At 41.8% G+C, this 23240-nt stretch overlaps 3 protein-coding genes across 4 annotated transcripts in view; 2 read left to right on the forward strand and 1 right to left on the reverse strand.

The window, feature by feature from the left end:
- Window positions 1-214: 214 nt before the first annotated feature.
- Window positions 215-4716, reverse strand: mthfs (5,10-methenyltetrahydrofolate synthetase (5-formyltetrahydrofolate cyclo-ligase)). The gene is made up of 3 exons (XM_080843213.1): window positions 4448-4716; window positions 3214-3478; window positions 215-829 (listed from the first exon to the last, which is right to left on the reverse strand). Exons 1-3 carry the CDS (start codon window positions 4556-4558, stop codon window positions 609-611), a joined length of 597 nt encoding a protein of 198 aa, XP_080699339.1. The 5' UTR covers window positions 4559-4716; the 3' UTR covers window positions 215-608.
- A 446-nt stretch (window positions 4717-5162) lies between these two features.
- Window positions 5163-14574, forward strand: zfand6 (zinc finger, AN1-type domain 6). Of its 2 annotated transcripts, none has more exons than XM_080843365.1 (6): window positions 5163-5304; window positions 10862-11016; window positions 11556-11673; window positions 11950-12053; window positions 13322-13438; window positions 13621-14574. In XM_080843365.1, the coding sequence occupies exons 1-6, from the start codon at window positions 5294-5296 to the stop codon at window positions 13767-13769; spliced, it is 654 nt and encodes a 217-aa protein (XP_080699491.1). In that variant the 5' UTR covers window positions 5163-5293; the 3' UTR covers window positions 13770-14574. The 2 variants fall into 2 exon arrangements, with proteins under 2 accessions (XP_080699491.1, XP_080699492.1); XM_080843366.1 differs by having other exon boundaries at window positions 13328-13438.
- Window positions 14575-14828: 254 nt separating this feature from the next.
- Window positions 14829-23240, forward strand: part of fah (fumarylacetoacetate hydrolase (fumarylacetoacetase)) — an 11210-nt gene continuing 2798 nt past the window's right edge. The window contains exons 1-10 of the mRNA XM_080843406.1: window positions 14829-14983; window positions 15184-15294; window positions 15398-15519; window positions 15796-15845; window positions 16442-16532; window positions 17541-17638; window positions 17928-17980; window positions 19996-20095; window positions 22552-22682; window positions 23044-23119. Coding sequence (XP_080699532.1) covers window positions 14903-14983; window positions 15184-15294; window positions 15398-15519; window positions 15796-15845; window positions 16442-16532; window positions 17541-17638; window positions 17928-17980; window positions 19996-20095; window positions 22552-22682; window positions 23044-23119 — 913 coding nt within the window. The 5' untranslated portion in view covers window positions 14829-14902. The remainder of the gene's footprint in view (window positions 14984-15183; window positions 15295-15397; window positions 15520-15795; window positions 15846-16441; window positions 16533-17540; window positions 17639-17927; window positions 17981-19995; window positions 20096-22551; window positions 22683-23043; window positions 23120-23240) is intronic.

Here is a 23240-nt window from a genome sequence, read left to right on the forward strand (position 1 = left end):
GAGGGGCCGTGTTATCACAAATACCACTGACTAGGCATAGCTGTTTATTTGTTTTGTGATTAAGATACTGTATTTACAAAGCAAATGCTAATGCAAGTACAAAGGTAGTAAAAATCAGACATTTACGGATATAACTGAATTGGGTTGTTGGGTTGTTATGAATGAATTCTGGTGCCTTTAATGAAGGCAGTTCCACAGATCACATCAAACAGCAAAGCTTTAGGTGATTAAGAACAAAGGTTTTGGAAAGGTTATGGGAATTACACTTAATTCCTTAGTGTCTTAATTCAACTAAATTAGTAGGCTAAGACTCGCTCACTTGAACAAAACTATTTCACATTTATGGACTTTGTGGTAAGCATTCCACAGAGAGGAATCACTGGGAAATCTGGTTATGTAAGCAGAGGCAGACTTAACCAGGGGGCCCATATGGAGAAAACTCATTACATCCAGTCGAATCCACCCTGACTCAGGAAAACTGCAAGAGACCTGAGAGAGACCTGCCTCCCTGTATTGGTGATGTGCCCGGTCTTCAGAAGGCACTCGAGTGGTCCCAACGAAATGATCACTGATGCATGAAGAGTCTCCATGTCTCTACGAGCAGTTTATTAATCTTCATACAGGACTTCATCTATGAGGATATCCCGGTCGTCCACTGGTATCTCTTGACACAGTTGCTCTTTGTAGGCCAGAGCAATGGTGTACGGCTTTCCTTTGGGATGTTTCATGCAGCGCTCCAGGTAGGTATCATAGAAGCCCTTCCCTCGGCCCAGTCGATTACCGTCTTTGTCAAAACCAAGCCCAGGCATGAGGATGAGGTCAAGCCCACCTGCAACCAGTGGAAATAATAAGAGAACACATCAGCATGTAAATATGTACCCTTAAGTGACTTCATAATAGCAGGACACTTATGGGGTGAACATTATTGTAATGAACTGATTCACAGCTACACCTACATATAAACAGGTCAAATCATATTTAGTGGTAAAAAGGAAACAGTACAACATAGCTGCCATAATAGAAATGTAAGAATGCCTAAAATGTAAAGCTATTGTTAGTGTGATTGACACTACTGCTAGATATCGTATTAAGCTGGTATAAACTAGAAAAAAGGGTGAAGAGCAGGGGGAACAAAAATCAACATATTGACTGAGAAGCAAGCTGCTTAAGCTTGGATGACCTTCAGCCATAGTATAATTTCAGAATTGGCTGTGGGCACCCTGAGATGGCCAGAGCTAAAGAAATCAATCTCCCCCTAGTGGTCACTCAGAATGAAACGGCCTTCAGAAAGCAAGTTTCTTTTTAAACTGCACTTCTGGAGACAGGGAATCAAACCCAAATAACAATCCCATTAGTTTCTGTCATGGGCATGGCTCTGACAAATGTTTTTTCTCTTTCGTGACCAAAAATGGTTCATTAGTCAAAATTGCCTCATTGCACTTGCAATGATTGCTAATGATTGCTAAAGAAATACAATGTTTACTATTGTATTCCTTAATGAGGGGATCTCAAAATCAGGCTCCTCATGATGTGGCAAGTGATTCTCACTGCACTTCTGAATGCTCTTTAATATTTAAAAGGACTCTATGATTAAATAAGCTTGTGCTTGACATTCACTCATTATTGATGAGTCTTGAGTAGGAGCCTTAATGATATTTCCTCGTATCGACATATAGGAACAAACACATTTATGTTCTCTTTATAGACTGTAGTTGTCAGCATGCAACTCATGAATATTCCTTAATATAATTGTAATACCCTTTGATGATTCTCCTTTCAGGCTAAGGTGACAGAGCACACTTAATAACTTTCATTTAATTCCTAGGATCTGTCCAGTTTCTTAGCCATGTTTTCGGTTCTCTTTGTACTTCAATTACTTGATCCATTTGAAGGGATCTAAGGAAACAGTACTCCTTTTCTTGGTTTCTATAATGCTTTTATGAGAAAGGAGGGATTGCCTTGAAGTCACTATTGCTTTCTCAGCAGGGCATTGATCCTTGGAGGAAGAGGGGGTGTGTGTTTGTGAAAATGCTCTCTCTTTCTCAGGAGGTGGGAATCGGCTGACTTTTTATGCCAGGTTTTCATTTCAGACAGTGTACAGTGTATCTACTGTTTCCAATACAATAGATTTAGTCAGACATTTGTTTGTTAAGTGAGTATAGCTTTGAGCCAAACTCTGACATTAAAAACAAATCATGAACAACAATCGGTTCAAGCAGCAAAGTCCCTCTAACTTTGTACTGACACATGGTGAGAAATGATCAATGTGAAGAGGGGAATGTCAAACAGTCCAGGCAATAACAAAAATGCTTCTTTCCCCCCTGAGAATGTGCAATAACTGGCTACAATGCCTCCTCACTTCTCTCTGCGTGAAAGAGCTGTGCTCTTTAATCTTTTACTTATTACAAGCCCAACAGGAGCAAAGACCTTTTCAGCCTCAGTGGGTACAAAGGCTCACGTCACCCCAGTGTTGACTGAACCACCCCTCCTATCCCATGAACTGCATTACAAGGCAACTACTGAAAAGTGTACTGGTTGGTTAGAAGTGTATTATTGTGTATCTTCTTCAGTGTCAAAGCTGAGTCAGGTGCTTTTTCTTTCACACTAACCTCTAAGCCTAGTTTACTGACATAGTCAAACACAGTTACTTACTGTGAATACACAAAATCACATTTCACAATGTGTCAAGACACTAAGGGCTAGGTTAACAGATCCTGTTGTAGGTCTACAACTACTGGTGTGAACTCAGAAAAGTTCATATATAGAATATGGAATTAAAAAACAATATTATTTGTTTAAATGTCATTGTGTCAAGTCAGAGTGAGTAAAACACAGTCCACTCAATTTACGAAGTCCACCATGAACTCAATTTACGAAGATTACTACAGCTCTGCACTACGTTCATCTTCCAGAGTGCTGCTGTCTTTAAGATGGATTTCACTTCATGGTGATGTATCGCCATCTACTGGCCTAACATGACAGGGACCAGAAGGACCACTGTTAAGAAAAAAACTGTATTTAAAGCCTCACTTTCTTCTGTACTGTGTTTAAGGACTGGTGTCTGTACATCATCTCATTAACTAATGCTTAGAACTGAATGTATTATGTAAATAGAACCGGGCTGAAATGAAAATAAGGATGGATTTACAGTTTAATGTCAAGTTGTTATTATTACGTCAGCATGATGTTAATAGGCCAAAAACGTTAACTGACCTGTGTTCAAGGCCTCCTCCCTCTGGTTGTCGTCATCTCCTGGCTGACGAATGTTCCAGGACGTGAGAGGCAGGGTGTTCATGTCCTCTAAGCTGGTCAGTCTGAGCATGTCCATATGGCTGCTGTTGGTCAGGTACTTGGGGATGAAACACACTTTCCCCTTCCCAAAGGCATCTTCAAGGATCCCTTCTGTGCGAATTTCATCGTGCATGCTCAGGAACACACCGATCCGCTGACTACTAATGTATTTTGGATGACGGAACAGCTAATGAAACAGATGAAATGTGTCACAGTTTAGCATTTTCGTAGCCTAGACTGAATATTGCAAATGCATTTAAAATTGTAATGATTACTGCAATGAATTATATTGGATTAGTATTGTATAGTCCACTACCAATGGTATCCTATTAACCACTTGATGTAACCAAAATACAACTTATAATAGAAGAAGAGAAAATGGTGATGATGATCATGATTCATTCCTATTGTAGGCTATATGTTTATTTGTTATATGTTGACATGTGATGCCCTGTTATCATGTAAAATGCATCTATTTTACATTTATGGAACGTTTACTTATTTATCTATCTATGTCTCTTTACAAGTATTTGTAACCCCCCCCCCCCCCCCCCCCCCCTTTATTTCCCTTCTTTCCTAATGTGAGGCACATTGTGTTACCTTTGTGTATGAAATGCGCCGTACAAATAAAGTTTGATTTGATTTGATATTTGTATATTGTAATAGGCCTATGAACATCATTAAGCTTATAGCACGTGTTTAGAATACTATTAGGCTCACACATAACATGTTTCCATTTGCACCATTTATCAACAATGTTGTGTAATAATTTAAACAACCACCAACGCTCATTCAGTTAAACTGTGCTATGCAATATAAAGAAGAACCAGCAAAAGTGTCGCGGGCCACTAAATCTACAAAAAAGTGCGTCTTGCCTGAGGGGTTTGATGATGAATTAAAACAGGTTTTACTGGCATGAATGTAAGCTAAATCTATTGTGCAAAACAGTTTGCTTCTAAATGCAGCGGTTGGGCAATGTGTGCTCACACAACTTCGCCAAGTGGTACAGACACGCCAAAGCAAGAGAGACACTATCCATGCATGATCAGAAACTGGACAGCTGCAGTTTAAGAGCTACATGAGAATCACGAGTAGGGCATGCAGACCAACAGTTACCAAGCACGCAAGTGGAAGAACGACTTTCTTCCGTTTTTACCTTTTGAGAGACAACACTAGACTGTCGAGTCTTCTCCTGATCACTCAATGCGGCAACCCGTTTCTTTATTTCTTTTCTCAAAGCCTGCTTAGCTGCTCTTAGTGCGGCCATGCTGTCAACGTCCCCGTGAGCTGATTGTGGCTGTTAAAGCGTCAAAACTCCTGAAATGAAGGCATAAAATGAGTGTTAGGTCAGAGCTCACGCAGCAGCCCTTGTGGTTGATCATTACACAGTATCGGTTATATTAGATTATCTAGCCACATGTTTGTCCAAACCCTGCCTAACCACATTGGATATTATAGTGGGCGTGTCTTTTTATCTACGTGGGTCTTTCTACTGTACTTCCGTTTTCGAACTACTACAGCAGCAGTCAGGGAAAGATGCCCTTAATATGTAGAGTAGTCTACAACATTCCAAAGTGGTACACTAAGTTAAAGTTACATATTTTAATAATATATGTCGGATTAAGCATTTGGTGTAAAGGAACTTCACGAAATGTTCCACATAGACGTGAATCTGATTTCCATATATTTATCAAAAATGTTGCTGATGTGATTGAAGTAATGTTAAACATCGTAATATGTATTATCTTAACATGACGTATGATTGCTCCACGTTAGAACAATCGTTGTCTGTCCATTCATTGCGTCATTGTCAAGATTACAGTGGGGGTTGGAGTGACAAAAAGTAACAAACAGTGTTTCTGGGTGGGGGTAGTGAGCAGAGGGAAAACAACCACCCTCTAATACCCTATAAGGTTTCCGTCAAAATACTTTAACTGACAGACATATTTAGCGAATTTTAAGCACCTCAAAAAGTTGGACGAAGCCATCTTAAACAATTCAGATGTCGGAGAGGTAAGTCGAGACAACTTGTCAAGAAGTTGGCTTGCTTAGCAGGCTAGCATTAGCTTTTAGAATGGGTTAGACTGGGAAGCGTCATCGCAACCTCCAGGAAAACCGAGCATTTAAAATATATAGGACGCAGAATTATTTATTTGCCAAGAATATACAACTGACAGATAATGTAATATGCAGAACACAGTAGTTTTACTCAGCGTAAATTTGCTAATTTTCTGACAATACGGCAGGATTTACAAGTCTCAATGGGGAAGTTAGGAGAGCAGAATATACATTAACGTTGGCTTTCTGTCAAGAGAGATAGAGGTCTGTGAATTTGATGATTATTGAAAAGACTAATACACATACTGACAGATAACTTAAGTGTTACCAGTTATTTGTATCAGAGGTAACGTTAGCCTGTTTCATGTGGGACAGTGTTAGGCTGCTTAGCTAGCTTAACACCACAGAGGTCTTTAAATGGCCGGGGAGTTAAGTTGACTCGACATTTGCGGTAATACAGAAGCCATTCGAACAAAAGTGTTCCACTCCATGGGCATTTGTTGTTTTTACTTAACGCTGTTACAGCAGCTATGAGACAGTGGTTCCTCTCTGTTATTTTTACCCTCAGTGTTCCATTTGTCATGTCTTTTTCAGGAGTTAAGGGGAAAAAAAGAATTTGTGATTGGCACCACATTTATTCAATGATGATGTGGAAATGGGCGTGATTATAGGAGAACAGCCAATGGCCACAGAGTAGGTGTTTACTTTGAGAATTAGATGGTGGTATTTTCTGCTTATGATGTCGGGCTCTATCTGGTGGCATAGACACGAAGAAAGAAAGGTGTAGCAAAGGGGAATTTGGGACAAATCTCGAGGTACGTCGGATTCAAAGTTAAATGTATTTCTCCCGGGTCCAGGTAGAATGACAGCATAACCAATGAGCTAACATTCTGTATTGTTCTTAACTATGTTCCATCATATTAAAATGGTACAAACATTTGAACAAAAGGACCCTGTATAGACAGGAAATGGAAAGAATACAACAGCTAGTGTTTAGCTAACACGCCAGTATTTCATGAATATTCTTGCATTGGACTAATAATAAGATGTTGCCATACATATTAGTAAAGGAAAACATCGAAACATTCAAGTGGATCCCGTTTGCCTGGTCTGTGGACAAGCAGATTTTGTTAAAGGTCAATTGGTTTACTGAAAATATCTCTAGTCCGAGCAAATGAGACAGGAGTAGATTAAGGTATTCATTAAAGGCTGTGCACTAGTGCGGTGTCCGCAGTCACTGCCATTATATCCTACTAATAATGCAGTATAGTGTTGTATTCTGTTGTGTATGTAGTGATAATAACATTAACTATAATAATAATAATAATAATATTAGTACCTGCACAGCAGGAGGGAGGAAGAACACATGATGCTGTAGTCTCATAAATGGTCCACAACCCAACTGATTTTCTAGTTATTTTTTGATATCTAAATGTCATCAAACTTCCTGCAGAGTTTTCACTTTTTGTTGTCTGGCAGCTTTCTAGTTAAGAAACTTCAGCTTTTCTCCTAGGGCTGACAGGTCAGTGTCCCTCACTTAAAGTGGTAGATCTGTGCATCACATATCAGTGGAATGTATTCAGCTACGATTTCCCTGGCGTGGTAATATAGTTTTGAAGAAGTCTGAATTATGTAAACGAAAGAATATGTCTTTACAGCACAGTGCATCTTTCTCTACAAATGCTATTGTTTTACACTATTAAAGACTTTGTTATCAAGTCAGAACACTTGGTGCCTTAAGACTGGGACAGAACCAAAGGATAGTTATATATAAGGATATATATCAGAAAGGAGATATTCTGAACTAACCTGTAGCTGTCTCAAATGTCACATTGCCCCCATGTTGCCCCCATAACTGGTCAGTTGTAGTGATTTATGGAGCACTAGTCCTCCCTAGAAGGTTGGATTTCAGATGGCTTAGCTACTCACCTGCAATTCTGTTTCTTCCCCACACTGTTTCTATAGGCCTACTTCTACAATACATATGACACATTTTCTCATCTCACTTTTGAGAATAGTTCAACCATTCATTTTTGTGTTGGCCCAAAAAGTGACCTTCTTCAGTACACTGTCCTATCAAAAACCAAACCATGGAATAGAATAAAATAAAATAGAAAGCAGGTTTTGCATTTGTCTGTTCCTTTAGCTCAACTGGTGGATACCAACATGATAAAGACCACGAGGAACACATAAACAGATTAAAATGATTGCATATGATACATGGTTTACCTGTACTGCACTGTAAGCAGTGGTGTAGTCCAGGGTATACGCAGTTATACGGAGTATACCCACTTCTTTTTCAGTCAGCATTGGGTATACCCACTTCTCAAAACAGGGCGTTTATCCTTTGCTGTGTAGGTTGTTTTAAAAAAAATCTAGATTAAGAGTATACCCACTCCTCCAGGGACCACTTCACCACTGTCTATAGCCTAAGGGACTACATAACAAGAGCGTTGAGCCCATCATCTTTGTAAGGAAAGCAATTCCTCCCACATTGGTCATGCAGTAATCTCATTTTCAACCACCTTCACCTTCCCGTTGAACAGATCAATTTGTTCCTTAAACATCATGTGAGGCTCAGTAGTGCACTTCATTGATTGAGGGGAGATTGTTGTTTTCGCTGAGCATTTACAGATCTGTTATTTAGTGCTATTTGACATTGAAGAATCTGGCGAGGCAAGTCTTGTTCTGCGTGTCCTACTGGTAGCCTGTCGATGGCAGTTCCCCCTTCATCAGAAAAGATGACACAGTGTTGACATACATGTGTGTCATACGTGGCATCTATTGATCAATGACACTCTCATGACACAAATCAGAGCCAGGAAGGAGTGAGTGCGTGAGTTATATGAAGACCAAAAGTTGGGTAAAGTTTTTGAACTAGAGGTGTGGAAATGTCATGTTGCGACATACTAATTGGTATTTTGGCCTAATAAATCGTTGTTTGCTAAGCTAGTGGCACAGGTTTAACAGTACACTGTATTTTCCCTGCACAGAGGCTTACTTATTCAATTTGGGAGAAAAGGGAACCTTCTCTACATACCCTCCAACCAGTGCATTAATTAGAATGTATCATTTGCCATGCTCAGTAGCCAACGCCCCCGTGCCAGAGACAAGAAACGTTTTAGAAGTGAATTTACAAACTTTTTTATTGTTACTGAGGCATAATTGAAATACACGGTAGTTTGAGTGAGTGAAGGCACTCATGTTTTCCTCTGTAGAGATATCTCTCAACAGATTTTAGAGTTTTATCCATCCTTTCTGGTCTTTTTCCTTTCAAGAAGAATTTGAGCTGTTTTTGAAGTTTCGATTAAAGATTGACTCATGAGGCCTCCCCGACTGCGCCCGCCCCCCAGCATACTGATAAGGGCCTTATGATGATGATAGCTCTGCTGCTCTGTGTGGCTTGTTTTTCTCAGCCTGGATCTAAATGTGTTTGGTCCAATCGCCATTATGAGAAAAATCATAATGTGATCTGTCTCTCTCTCTCTCTCTCTCTGTCTCTCTCTCTCTGGTTCCCCCACTTTGTGTGTCAGGGTGGTATATCTTTCTCTTGATTTGAGGAAATTGTGAATAGATAATATCAAGACAGACTTGTTATTATGGTGCGGCAGTTTGAACTGGAAATTAATAAGATTTAGAAGGTGTCCGGGGTTGGGGTTATGCAAGTTTAATCTTAACTGGCCATTAACGGTCATTCTTGTGCTAATTTGTGGGGACAGTATAGGATTTGGTGAAATGTTACTGATGAAGAATACATTTTTGACTACTTCCAAAAGAACCGCACTTGCTAATGCACATTATGATTGAAGGTGGAAACATTTAGAGAAAGGAATGGGATGCTAGTTTTACACTGGAGTGGAATCTTGATAAATCCACCCCGATCTATGTAATCTGCTCCTGTAATCCTAGTAACAGTTTACTCTGCGTCTCGCTCACTCTTGTTTTCAGCATGTTAGAACGCTCTGACTGTTGTACACGTCAGTCTCCAGGTGCTGTCATCCCACAATGAGTGTGTGCTCTTTTATTGATTCATTGGGGGACGCAAACTTTCTCTCCTAGTTGCAGCAGATGACCTCCAGGGATTACTGCGGGATTAGGTCCCCTGTGACTAAAAGTCAAAGGCAATAATGGAGGGGATATTGAATACTGTTTTGTTTTCTAAGCCTCGCGTTCAGTTGCGTGCCACTCAGTTCAAGATCTGCTGGGAGACTGGTTTGATTATCTAAGGCCAGCATCTTGGCTCAGATCTCTGCCTTCAGAAATGCCCACCCACGACACAGCGCAGGTGTTGTCTCTGCACCAGGGCAGAGATGGAGTCAGGATCCTGACTGACTCCATACCAGTAGTCCCTTGGGCAAGACATGGACTCTTACAAAGTCCAGCGCTTTGTTGTATGAGGCCGTCATGGAGCCCTCTTTGCCAGACGTTTCCATTTGCCCCCAGCAGAAAGTGCAGTTTAATCCCTCAGCACCCACCCACCCCCACGTCCTATATCTCCGAGAGAGAATGGCTGTGAGAGAGAGCACTGGCCAGATGCCCTCCTTAGTCCAACGCTCTTACATCACAGAGGAGATCAGTGTTTCTGACACGAGGCCCAGCCAGGCCTGGCTACTAATGCCCCGTCCATTTTCTCTCAGCTCTGTGGATTTCAAGATTTATTTGATTTTCATTCGTTTTGTTTTGGGTCTACATCAAATGCTAAATAAATATAAAACAATCAGTCACTGAATGTGTGAGCCAGGGTCAGGTGTGTTCTTCAAAGTCTTATGGAGGGCACCCCTCCATCCTACTGCCAGTGAGAGAAATATGCCACTATTTTTAGCATGGCTCATATGGCTGTGGATATTTCCAGTGTTAATATCTTGAGCTGTATATTTCCCCCATTAAAGCACTCTACCAGCTCCCTGTATAGAACACTCTGTAGGAACTAATAGCTGGATTTTCATCTTTCCTTTAGCACTAGTATGTGTACCCCCAGAAGTCAGAGAATTAGAGAGTCTGGTATATCAACCACTCTTAACAAATTACAACTTTTTTTAATTGAAAAATCACCCGATTTTAAATACAAAATTAAGAAGCAGTGTTTTTTGCTGTGAAAAACTAATATATATATATATTATATATATATATATATATATACAAAGGGTTCTAGTTCACAATTCTCTCTTTGAGGTGTTTTTTTTTAATGCATTTGTTGACTATTTAGAGGGCAGAAATACCATATCCCAGCAAAGGCTCTGTCCTTGCTTAGTATGTGTCTAGAACAGAATGCATTATGATGTCATAAAGGAATGATGCTGTCAGTCACTGTGTTCCCATGACCAGCTGGACTGAGGTTGGATTTTTTCCTTTGGCAACTGCAGACAAAACTGTCCCATTGTCACCAAGCCTTTTCTCACTGGGTCAGAGCGTCCTTTTGTAAAGAGAGAGAGAGTGAAAAAGAGGGGGGAACACGTGTTTTTACAGGCACTCCTGATTAACAAAGCCTTTTCTGGTTTTTGCCTATCTTTAGGAGCATGGCTCAAGAGACCAACCAGACCCAAGGGCCTATGCTCTGTGCCAATGGATGTGGATTTTATGGGAACCCACGCACAAGTGGCATGTGCTCGGTGTGTTACAAAGACACCTTACAGAGACAGAACAACAGTGGCCGAGCCAGTCCAGCAGGTAAGATGCTGCATTTGTTACCTTGATATTTACCAGTATTAAACCTGGAGAGATCCTCAGAAAAGAAAAATCAGTTACTGGCTAGTCACTCAGTAATGATGATGGTTAGTGAGCATCTTTTCAATTATAATAAATAAATGTCGTGAAATGCTTGTTCCACTGACTCCAAAACTGTGCAAATTAATAAATAAAAGAAGAAGGAAAGAAAGAACTGTCCAAAGTGCAAAGTGTTAAGGCTATGTGCTTGTGCTCCGACCACAATCCTCATTTAGAATCCTGACAGAGTGTATACTTCACAAACCAACTGAAGGCATACCTGTCAGTGATTTAATGTATGTGCAAGATCACCACCATCTGCCTGCCATTTCTAATTAGAACTGAGAATTTTACCATCAAAGTTGTGTCAAACACATATAATTTCTGTGTTGAAAATGACATTGTTTATACTTTACGGCGGTAGTACAGTATTTAAGGAGGCAAAACAGATAGCAATGCTAATCTGTAAATGGTATGCTTTGTGTCTGTGATTCCCCCGGCAGTGGTGTCCTCTGGAGTCAGTAGTTTAGGAGAATCTCTTCCCACGCAGTGTTCCGACAGCGCCACCGTTGACGTGTCATCAGCATTCATCCAAGCAGCCCTGCCCCTGGACACAAGCAGGTACTCAGCTCTCCCTTGTTTCATGCACACAACACCAGAAGTAACTCACTCAGAGGAAAAACGCTCTTACTTTTGAACCCCCCACATTATGATTGCACAAGACATTGAGATTAAGGTGTATGATGTGTTATACAGGTTATTGTGTATGGCATGCTGTTTTTACAGTTTTGGTTGTCTTTCACCTTGTCTAGGATGTTTGCAGTGTCGTTTCACATGTAATATTTTTTATGATGGTGAAGTATTCTGCAATAAAGAAAATCTTTTGGTTCCCTTCAGCATTGTAGCCAGCCAGAGCCTGCTATCGCAAGCGCCTGCAACTCGGTGTGAAGACGAGGACTCAGCCGGGGCCAAAGTAGACCTGAAAACAGAAGAATCGCAAAGTACAGTGCATTTTCATTATTTCTGTGCCACCTTATCCGACACCTCGTTATTCTTCCATATTTAACCGGGCAAAAAACAGGAGACTCTTCTGCACAAAGGAAGAGGCCTATATTTGGTCGCTTTGGTCAAGGTCACTCTGATATGAAGACCATCGCTGAGCTGAGGGCCATTGACAGAGCGCAGCACCAAATCCCCCACTGTCATGACACTAGTCTTTTTAGGGGGCTTATTATGGTCCTTCTGTGGTCACACAACCATCCGCTCTGAGCACAGGCCAAGAGAGTCTGGCAATCAAACCTAAAGCTCAGCGGCAGCCTTTCCCACAAGCAGCTGGGGTGTCCCACAGTTTATTTTTATTTTTATTTGTTTTATTTTGGCGTCATTTTGTTTTCTCTATAGTGAATACCAAGAGACATGAGACTATATTTTTACAGGAGTGTATCAATATTTGCCTAAAGTTTAAATATATTTCCATGCCACTATAACCTTACGGAGGAATTCGATTGCACTAAATGTGAAATTGATCTTTGTGTGTGTGTGTGTGTGTGCGTGTGCGTGTGCGTGCGTGTGTGTGGCTGTGTGTGTGCGTGCGTGTGGCTGTGTGTGTGGCTGTGTGTGTGTGTGTGTGTGTGTGTGTGTGTGTGTGTGTGGCTGTGTGTGTGTGTGTGTGTGCATGTCCGTGTCTGAAGCTGGTGCATCTTATAGCGTAGCAGTGAGCATCATGGATGAGGCAGGTAGCTCAGGGCCAGCTGCAGCCCCAGTGGAAGACAGTGTCAGGAGAGGCAAGAGGAAGCTAGATGAGAGCGCTCAGGAGCAGGAGATAGATGGAGATGGTGGTGAGTGTAGACCAGTGCAGAACAAGGCCTGGCCTCTCTCCTCAACACTCCTCCAGGGAACCCCAGGACTCCTCCCCTTGAACTTAGTTCCTGGTTGAGGCTGTGAAGACAAAGCATTGTCTTGTGGTTTAAAAAAAAAAATTGTTTATGTCTTTAGGATGAAAATAAGAAAACTGACGAAACAAAAAAAAAAAAGCATATGGTTAGTACAATTTAATTTTCACTGAAACTGTTCTCATCCTCATGAGAGAAGGATGTATTTCCCCCTGTTGGAAACTGTACTTGTACCAAGCAAGTGGGTCAATACACTTCCAGCCACCATGTTAACATGTGTAACAGAACAGTTCTGTATGTGCTGGTAAAGCAGCAAACTTAGTGATGCTTCCCTCTGCCCATGTCTTGTCTCTTACCTGTGGCCTTGTTTCCACCAGCCTCAGGTTCTGAAAAGAGCGGCCAGACGTCTTTAGATGACCAGGACAAAGATGAAGGCAAAAGCAAACCCAAGAAGAACCGCTGCTTCACCTGCCGGAAGAAAGTTGGACTCACAGGTACAGGCGTTAATGGGCTGCTATTTCTGTTTCTCACCAAACATTTGATATTTCTATCAACTTCACTGTGCTCTTTCAAAAAGGCATCATACATGCCACACAAAGTAATTGTGAGTGAAATAGCAATTGTTACGTTTTTTTGTTGGTCTCATGAATTTCTTCAAAATTGGTTTCCTCCGCAGGTTTCGGCTGCAGATGTGGCAATGTGTTTTGCGGCATCCACCGATACTCAGACATTCACAACTGCACCTTTGACTACAAAGCCGACGCTGCTGAGAAAATTAGGAAAGAAAATCCAGTCATCGTTGGAGAGAAGATCCAGAAGATCTGAAGAGCCATCTCATCATGGGTGCCAGGGAATGCGTGGGACACGGATCAGCGACACTCTTTGTTTTTGTTTTTTCATCCCCCCCCCCTACCCCCACCCCACCCCTTCCCCCCCCTCCCACCACAATTTGAAGTTGCTCTCAACCTGAGCCATCAACCCCCCTTAAATCATGCATGCTACCTGGAAACACTTCTTTGAAATTGATTTATTTTTTTCTTATGTTTTTTTTCTCTCCTTTTGGCAGTTACTCAAATATATTTCCCTAGTAATGTTGTGGATTGTGTGAGCAAATCTTAAATAGACTTTTACAAGGAAATTGTTCAATTTTATTATATTTTCAGTTGAGTTACAAATAGGGCTCTACATTTAAGGTGGCGAGACTTACTAGAGGGGCTGTGCTTTTCTGGTACGTCTAATTCTCTGCGTTGCATGTCAAGCCATTCATTTTTTCCCCCATCCTTTCCATCCTGTACTTTATGCTCTTCCAGTAAATGAATGTATGCTGAGAATTATTGCTATTTCATTATGGACAGCATAGAGAAAACGTCTCGTTTCCTCCCACACTCTCTTATTAATATTTTTTTGTTTGTCACTTAGGAGTGTATGATAATCAGTGAAGATGTTTGTGTGAATGTTGTTTTGGGTGAATAGCCTGTATGCACCTCGGCGCTGGTTCAGAGTGTTTATAAGAATAATATAGTTCATTTATGAGAATGCACAGGATGATCAGAGGTTAATGTGCTGTATTTATGTTTGTTTATTCACTGTCTTTGCTTTGATCTGAATAAATTTAAAAAACAAATTTTACACAAAACTCAAACTCATAAAAACGCATTTATATGTATTTCCAAAAGTAAACTATTTAACAAACTACAACACTGAGATCAAGATCAATGAGTGATTAACCAAGTAGGGTACTTTTATATTTGAAAAGTTTGTGCTGAGTCATTTTCAGTCAGTTTACCATTATTTACTGAGGGCCTGGAAAGGGTGGATATAAGGGGAGATGCCTGATTGGTTGTCTCTTCAGGCTTTGGAGGCGGTATCAACGCATGGCTGCATTCAACATCTGGAAGAGGTTACTTGCCCTGTTGCTTACTCTGAAAAGTATTCCAGAGTACAACTGCAACTTGAAAATGTCTTTCATCAAAGTAGACGAAGAATCTCATTTCTCTTTTCATAACATACCTTACGGTGTTTTCTCCACTTCCGACAACGTAAGTATATTCTTGCAGAAATGCTGATTTTAGAGAGACCGTTCACAATTGACGTCGGCTCATTCATGAATGTTCACTTACCCTGCATCCACACTATGATCTTAATGCTAGAAGTTTTAGCATGTTAAAAAAGTTTGATCAAAAGTCTATCAGAGACCACTTTAACGAATTCTATGTGTGTAACATGAAATCAATCTCAGCCAAGGCATAGGATCGGTGCTGCAATTGGTGATCAAATATTGGACCTCAGTGCGATAAAGCACCTTTTCAACGGACCTGCCTTGTCAAAGCATCAGGATGTTTTTGACCAGGTATACTGCCTTCTAAACGGCTTCTTGTTTTGAAAGCGAAATACAATTTTGAACTGGAGGAAAGCCAACAAACCTAGTGTTGCTCCATGTGCCCATTCTTTAGCCAACTTTAAATGCGTTCATGAGCTTGGGTTATGAGGCCTGGAGAGAAGCCAGAAGATATTTGCAGAAGTTCCTATCTGCAAATGAGAGTATGTTACGTGATGACGTGAGCCTTAGGAGCAGGTAAGCAATTCCACGTTTTAAACACGAGAGTTGGTTGAAAACTCAAACAGCATTATTGTTCACCACTTACAACAACAGTTGTGTAGTTGCCCATGCTGGTAGAAAGAACTTTAAATGAAATGATTTGTAAAAAAAAAAAAAAAGAGAAAAGTTGAGATAACACTCTGAGGTTAGCCTCCAATCAAGTGTACAGTCTTTTTCATTTTTCATCTATTTTGATTAGCTTTTTTCTTTTGTGTGTGTGTGTGTGTTTTGTGCGTGACTGTATTTCTTTAGAGCATTTGTTCATCAGAATTCTGCGGTGATGCATCTTCCTGCAGAGATTGGTGAGTTTGGAATGGTAGTTCAGTAGATCTGGTCTTATCTGAGGTGACGGGCGTGAGTGACAAGTCATGTATACTGTTTTGAATGCCTGAGGGCATCACGGAACCTTGTTCCTATCATCTCATATCTGTCCCTCGGAATCTCCCCCACTTACTCATTCACTTAACTTCTCCAGATATCCGACTCTTTCTTCCTTATTCGCAAATACCAAAGCATATTATAATGATTTAATACTTAACTTTACCATATAAATGCGTTTGAAATAGTGAACCTGATGTAGTCCATTAATGCCTTGCATTCAGAAAACATCAGGGCTTTGTTTAAAAATGCAGTCGTTGTGAGATATGCCATATGGGTTGTGTTAAGCAGAGTGGAAAATTGTCCAGGTTGCCTCCTACCATCCAACACAGGAGGGCAGTGTTCTCCGCATGAGCTAACAATGAACGATCACACCAGAGGTGTTCTATGTTTAGCAGCAGAGTTGCCATGGGCGTGCGGAGTTCTTTAGTATATGCATGTGCTCTGGTGATGTGGTGTTAATAGCCCTCTCGCTCAGCTCTCTTCCTCTCCCTCTTCCTCTTCCTCTGTCTCCCCCCAGGTGACTACACTGATTTCTACTCCTCTCGAGACCATGCCACCAATGTTGGAATCATGTTCCGTGGGAAGGAGAATGCCCTTATGCCTAACTGGTATGAAAGCGATTTTATAAGTAATTAATTCCAAATTATAAATAATTAGCTGCAAGCTTTTATCGTTACGATACGGAAGGGAAGAACCTGCGCATAAGGCTTCCGGCAAATTCTTTTCTGAACAGATAAGAAACCTTTTTCTCAGAAACACATCACAGTTTCCTGTCCTCTTTTCCTTTGACTGAAATGTAACATTCGGTATAATTGCCTTGAGATACTCTCACATTTCAAGCTTTGTACTTGTTCTTTGTGAATAACTCCCCAGATTGATTTTCCATTAGCCCTCTAGGGGTGAGTTAGCCTCTGCGCGGAGCTATATGTTCTCTCCTCATTGCTCCTTCCAAGGTCCAGGGAGAGGCTATTTTCTTGTCCAGGAGGCAGAGCAAGGGCTCCTTGCGTGTGTGTGAGTCAGGGGAGGCCAGAGAGACAGAGAGTTTCTCTAATTGATTTCTGATCTCCTGAGCTCCAGTAGCTAGTTCGCCTGCAGTCGCCTCTGCACAGGCAATCCGTCATTTCACAAGTTTTTTGAACTGGCGTAACTAACGAGAACAAGAGAGGTGCTGACTGCTGAGGGAATCAGAATGTGAGTTGAAAGAGAGAGATAAAAAAAAGGTTCTGGGGGTCTTCACATCAGTGAACCTCTGTGACTCATCCATGCATGCACACCAGCAGGAGGAACCATGATAAGATGTTTTCACATCATGCACGCGTGCATGTGAATGTGAGCGGTCTTATGGACGGATGGATGGGGGGGAGGGGGGGATGATGAATTGGTGAGCCAGATGTTATCGGTTAAGCCGCCTGCACACCTCTCTCAGCACGGGCCGGGATAGAGAGAAGCAAGAAGGGAGAGAGATGAAGTGGGTGCTGAAATGTGTGTGTGTGTGTGTGTGTGTGTGTGTGTGTGTGTGTGTGTGTGTGTGTGTGTGTGTGTGTGTGTGTGTGTGTGTGTGTGTGTGTGTGCGTACGTGTGTGTGTGTGTGTGTGTGTGTGTGTGTCTCTGCTCAGGCTGCGGCTGCCGGTCGGATACCACGGCAGGGCCTCCTCGGTGGTGGTGTCTGGCTCCCCGATCCGAAGACCCACGGGTCAGATGAGGCCCGATCCAAGTACGTGTGTGAGCTACATACATCGCCCTAACAGCAGACACGGCATCAGTGCAGGCTCTCTGGTGACCCTCCAAGGCGTTTCTCTTTGATGGCTGCACTTATTCTGTCATTCAGTTTTTTACCCAGCCTTTTCCTCTTGACGTGTGGGTCTGGGAAGATAAGAGCTCCTGTTGATTGAAGAAATGGAAATGGCAGACTAGAGCCCTGTCTGACACCTACATGAGTGTGTTCTCCCTTCCCCGCTGTGTGCATTTACATTTATTCCTCGGCTCCTTTCTTCCTCTCCTAGCTAAGGACCCGGTCTTCGGTCCCAGCAAGCAGCTAGACATTGAATTGGAAATGGTAAGTGTGGTATTTCAGTGTTCCAACTCAAACATCACTGAACTTTTGTGTCCATTTTGATGCATTCAATCATGATGATGTTTGTTCAGGAGTATTGAATAAAAGGTAACACACATCAGGGAGAAATACAGTCTGCCTGGAAATACAGTGCCACTTGAAAGTATGTGAACCCCTTGAGCACTTAAGCGTTTTCTGTTGTTTTACCATGATTTTTAATTTTTTTATCATCAATTTTCCATAGATGAAATATCAGGTTTATGTTTATCATTTGCATGTACTTAATTAGAGGAAATTGTTTGAGTAGCCGAAAAACTACATGAAACATGGAATTAGTCCATTTCAAAAGTAAGTGAACCCCCAGCTGAATTGGTAAAGTCAAGCAGGTAACAGATTCAGTGAAACTTATTTGGGTGCTTAATTAGTCAATTGAGCAAACCGATCATCTGAGACATCCTTAGGGAAAGGTTTGGGCAACACAGATTAAAAGAGAGAGGAAACCAACCAAACTACTGTAGTGCCAAGGTGTACCCACACAGATCAACAATGCCGAGAGGAAACGAAATATCCGAGAACATCAGGAAGAAGGTACTGACAGCCCATCAGTCTTGGGAAAGCTATAAGACCATCTCCAAAAGATTCCAGCTCCATCCATCCATCCAAGACAAATAATTTAGAAATGGAGAGCATTCAACATGACCGCATCTCTGCCTAGAAGTGGACGCCCATCAAGACCATCACCAAGAAGCACCAGAAGAAGAATAAATCAGGTAAAAGTCAACCCACACATCACCTCTAAAGAGTTTCGGACCTCTCTGGCAGCATCTGGGGTAAATGTACATGGGTCTACAATCAGACAAAAATTGTTGGTTTTGATCGTGACAAAATAATTCTATCTCGGACTCATCTGTCCAAAGAAGGGACTTCCAGAAGGCCTTTGGTTTATCCAAGTGCTCTCGGGCAAAGTTGAAACAGGCAGTTTTGTTCTTTCTTGAGAGCAGAGGCTTCCTTCTAGCAACCCGATCATGAATGTCATGTCTATTCAATTTTCGTCTGATTGTAGACCCATGTACATTTACCCCAGATGCTGCCAGAGAGGTCTGAAACTCTTTAGAGGTGATGTGTGGGTTGACTTTTACCTGATTATTCTTCTTCTGGTGCTTCTTGGTGATGGTCTTGATGGGCGTCCACTTCTAGGCAGAGATGCGGTCATGTTGAATGCCCTCCATTTCTAAATTATTTGTCTTGGATGGATGGATGGAGCTGGAATCTTTTGGAGATGGTCTTATAGCTTTCCCAAGACTGATGGGCTGTCAGAACCTTCTTCCTGATGTTCTCGGATATCTCGTTTCCTCTCGGCATTGTTGATCTGTGTGGGTACACCTTGGCACTACAGTAGTTTGGTTGGTTTCCTCTCTCTTTTAATCTGTGTTGCCCAAACCTTTCCCTAAGGATGTCTCAGATGATCGGTTTGCTAAATTGACTAATTAAGCACCAAAATAAGTTTCACTGAATCTGTTACCTGCTTGACTTTACCAATTCAGCTGGGGGTTCACTTACTTTTGAAATGGACTAATTCCATGTTTCATGTAGTCTTTTGGCTACTCAAACAATTCCCTCTAAAAAAAAGTACATGCAAATGATAAACATAAACCTGACATTCCTTCTATGGAAAATTGGTGATGAAAAAAATGAAAAATCATGGTAAAACAACAGAAAACTCCTAAGTGGTCAAGGGGTTCACATACTTTTAAGTGGCACTGTATATCCTTGGACATATTTGTGATTACATTCATTTGTCTTGCAAATGTCTGGTCCAGGTAGAGATACATTTATTTGTAAGAGTCTTTGAATGTTTCATGTGTAATGCTCAGAAAACTATTTGCAGCGTTTTGATATATTTTTACTCAAATGACATGACTCACAGCATTCGTCCTTTTTTTCTGTTCGTAAAAACCACCTCGTCATGAGACTTAAATGAATCATGTGAGAATGAACCATGTGTCTGTGTTTCCTAGGCGTTTTTCGTGGGAGCTGGAAACAAATTGGGGGAGCCCATTCCCATCGAGAAAGCCCACGAGCACATCTTCGGCATGGTGCTGATGAATGACTGGAGTGGTGAGTGACATTTCTCATCTTCAGCCGGGTCAAACTAGACCCTTTCACAGAGATGTCAATCTCCCAGGGCTTGCATAACCAAGGCAGTACAGACACAATTTGTGTTGTAAGCAATTTTGATTATGGCACTGTGACCTTATTCTGTTATATGTACACATGGTTGAAGTGCACACTACTACACCACGTTTTCACTTTCTAAGGTTTTAAAGTGAGTAGTTAGAGTTATTTTTGCTCTATGAGGTTGCCTGTGAAGGGGCTGGATGTTGTAATTATTTTTTTCCTGACTTCTCAAATGATAAATGATACTCCGTTAGTTCCACTGGTTTTCTCTTGGTTCACATCCCCTCTCTGATATTACATAAGAGTAAATCACACAGGCCCTAGAGTTCAATTGACTTTGAGAGGAAAAAGAGGGAAAAGAATCCAATTTTTTCCTTGTTCACATCACTTTTTGAAGTTACTGAGCCTTTTGTAGTTGGCCTTGATATATGCACAAAATGACCCCAGGTTCAGTTTAATAGATCACATCCCAAGAGGACTTCAGAGACAGCCAATCTCTGTGGAAATAGATGGAACCAATTGACATTGCAGGAGATGGCCTGTCTCTTTTTCTGGAATAGAAATCCTCACCTTTCATAGTTTGGCGGTGTTTTTTTTTTTTAGAATACATCTCATCCTGAGGCTCTCTGAGGCCTTTGCGACAGATAAAGCCAGGAGACCTGTCCGTGCCTGGTATTTGAGCCGGGCCCGCCCTGATTTACAGGCGCTTTAGACCATGCCAAGTGGCATCTCAGAGTAACAAGTGCTGTCAATTTCTTTTATTATTCCGTCGCCCCGAACCCACAATGGCATCCTTTCAAGCAGACCAGCTGATATTGCTTTTTTATGGCCTATCGGTAAGCATCCACGGAAATGAAAAACACCTGGGGATAGAAACGGTTTAGAAAGTGAACTTTTTTTTATGGAAAGGCATGTGCACGACTAATATTCAGCCTCTGGTGGTTCTGCATTTTTCATTCCTTAAAATATATTTTTTCATCACATCCTATAATCTGTCAGCATATTTGACAGTGTATTTACATTTAACACAAGCAGATGCAGACGCACACACAATTTAATTTTTTAAACATTTCAAACAGCCAGATGTATTTGCATGTTTGCAAAAAATATATATAACAAGTGAGGATGTGGAGAATATATGAAGGTTTCAAGAATACATGAAGGTGCTTTAAAACCCCTTTTACATATGTGATTTATGACATCTTGCATCATTTTTCTCCTTGCTGAATGTAAAAGAATTCACTCCCTCCACCTTGTTCTGTTTCAGTGCCTTTATCGATGTGCAATAAGAAGTGTGCTTTTCTCAAACCACATTTTATTTCAGACAGACTTCATTTATTTGTGGAAGAGCCTGTCACAGCAACACTGAAGCCATATTCCCCTTCATTTCTCATGTCCGCTTGGCTCTTGTGCCATGCCATTCCTCTGATCTTATTTCATGTGGATTGACTTTAGAGCCTGACCCTGTGCCACCTCTGGACATTCATTACATTATGATACCCCATGTGGCCTGTCCTTATGGGGAGTCCCTCATGTGTGTGTGTGTGTGTGTGTGTGTGTGTGTGTGTGTGTGTGAGGGAGTGTGTGTGTGTATGTGTGTGTGTGTGAGAGAGTGTGTGTGTGTGTGTGTGTGTTTGTGTTTGTGTGTGTGAGAGAGTGTGTGTGTGTGTGTGTGTGTGTGTGTGTGTGTGTGTGTGTGTGTGTGTGTGTGTGTGTGTGTGTGTGTGTGTGTGTGTGTGTGTATGCATGTCCGTGTCTGAAGCTGGTGCATCTTATAGCGTAGCAGTGAGCATCATGGATGGGGCTGGTAGCTCAGTGTGTGTGTGTGTGCGTGTGTGTGTGTGTGTGTGTGTGTGTGAGAGAGTGTGTGTGTGTGTGTGTGTGTGTACGCGTAAGAAAGTGAGAGAAGCTTCCTTCACTTTCTTTAATTTCATTTGAGTCTGTCTCAGGTGCTGGGGCTTGGCAATGAACCATTCCTGCCTCATTTCATCTTGCTGCTCCTCCAGGGGGCAAGAACAGTGGAGATCATGTTCCAGCTGTCTCTCTAATGTTCATAAATCACTTCACACAGACACGACGACACTGCCCGGATTTATGCTTGCCAATCAGGGAAAGTTTGCCTTGACAGGATTCTTGACTATTAGAACACACGTTATCACTACTTTGCTACACACATCAAGGCACTGTTATGGTAAATGCGTTTGTATGCATGTGCACATAGAAATATGACTCTCAGAGTTTGGTTGGATGTTTGGTTGGATTTGTGATTGCAAGAATCCTTTTTTTTTTTGAGATTTCAGCAAGGATTAACATAACTGCAAGGTAATTTGTAAGCCAATGAGTTTGCGGTTGTGACACTTCACTCAGATTGTTTTTGTACACTGCACATGTTCCAGCTCGGGACATCCAGGCGTGGGAGTATGTACCTTTGGGACCTTTCCTGGGGAAGAATTTCGGGACGACCATCTCCCCCTGGGTCCTGCCTATGGAGGCTCTGCTCCCCTTCGTTGAGCCCAATGCAGTTCAGGTAAACCAGTTTATTACTAAACCACTTACTGTTCCACTCCCTCCAGAGCCAGTATTCATCCTGCGTAGCGCTGATCTGTTAACCATATGAGTATACAGAGGGAGGGTCACCTAGGGTCAGCATCCCATATGCAGGCCTGTCCTCTGTTTTAAACGCTGAGTACCTCCGTCTGGTCTGATTGGAGCATGTCGTATGCTTTGTGGCGTGTTATCTCCTGTGCCTGGCCTCCGCTAGGCCTCTGTTGGGCTATGGCTAGACGTGCTTTGGACAAAAGCGTCTGCTAAATGACTAAATGTAAATGTGACCTTGTGCTGCCACCTCATCCCCCGCTTTTGTGTCTGTCTTGTGCTCTTCTCCTCAGGACCCCGAGCCTCTGCCTTATCTCCGTCACGCCGACGCCTACACCTTCAACATCAACCTCTTTGTGTCTGTGAAAGGTACGGCATGACACACCACCTCTTTGTGTCTGTGAAAGGTACGGCGTGTGCTCCGCAGTGGCCTTTAATTAAAGGCATTGTCAAAAAAAAGCCCCAGCGCTCAAAAGCCCCGCGGCTCTCC

The sequence above is a fragment of the Sprattus sprattus genome (assembly GCF_963457725.1).
Source record: "Sprattus sprattus genome assembly, chromosome: 8".
Lineage (NCBI taxonomy): Eukaryota > Metazoa > Chordata > Actinopteri > Clupeiformes > Clupeidae > Sprattus > Sprattus sprattus.

Bases quoted from the DNA above. Each gene is read 5' to 3' on its own strand.
- mthfs (XM_080843213.1), bottom strand. From the start codon at position 4,558: ATGGCCGCACTAAGAGCAGCTAAGCAGGCTTTGAGAAAAGAAATAAAG. The intron at 3,479-4,447 runs GTAAAAACGGAA...CTGTTTCATTAG, and splicing joins CTAGTGTTGTCTCTCAAAAG to CTGTTCCGTCATCCAAAATA. The intron at 830-3,213 runs GTCAGTTAACGT...CACTGGTTGCAG, and splicing joins GGAGGAGGCCTTGAACACAG to GTGGGCTTGACCTCATCCTC.
- zfand6 (XM_080843365.1), top strand. The intron at 11,017-11,555 runs GTAAGATGCTGC...TTCCCCCGGCAG, and splicing joins TGGCCGAGCCAGTCCAGCAG to TGGTGTCCTCTGGAGTCAGT. The intron at 12,054-13,321 runs GTACAGTGCATT...TGTTTCCACCAG, and splicing joins GAAAACAGAAGAATCGCAAA to CCTCAGGTTCTGAAAAGAGC.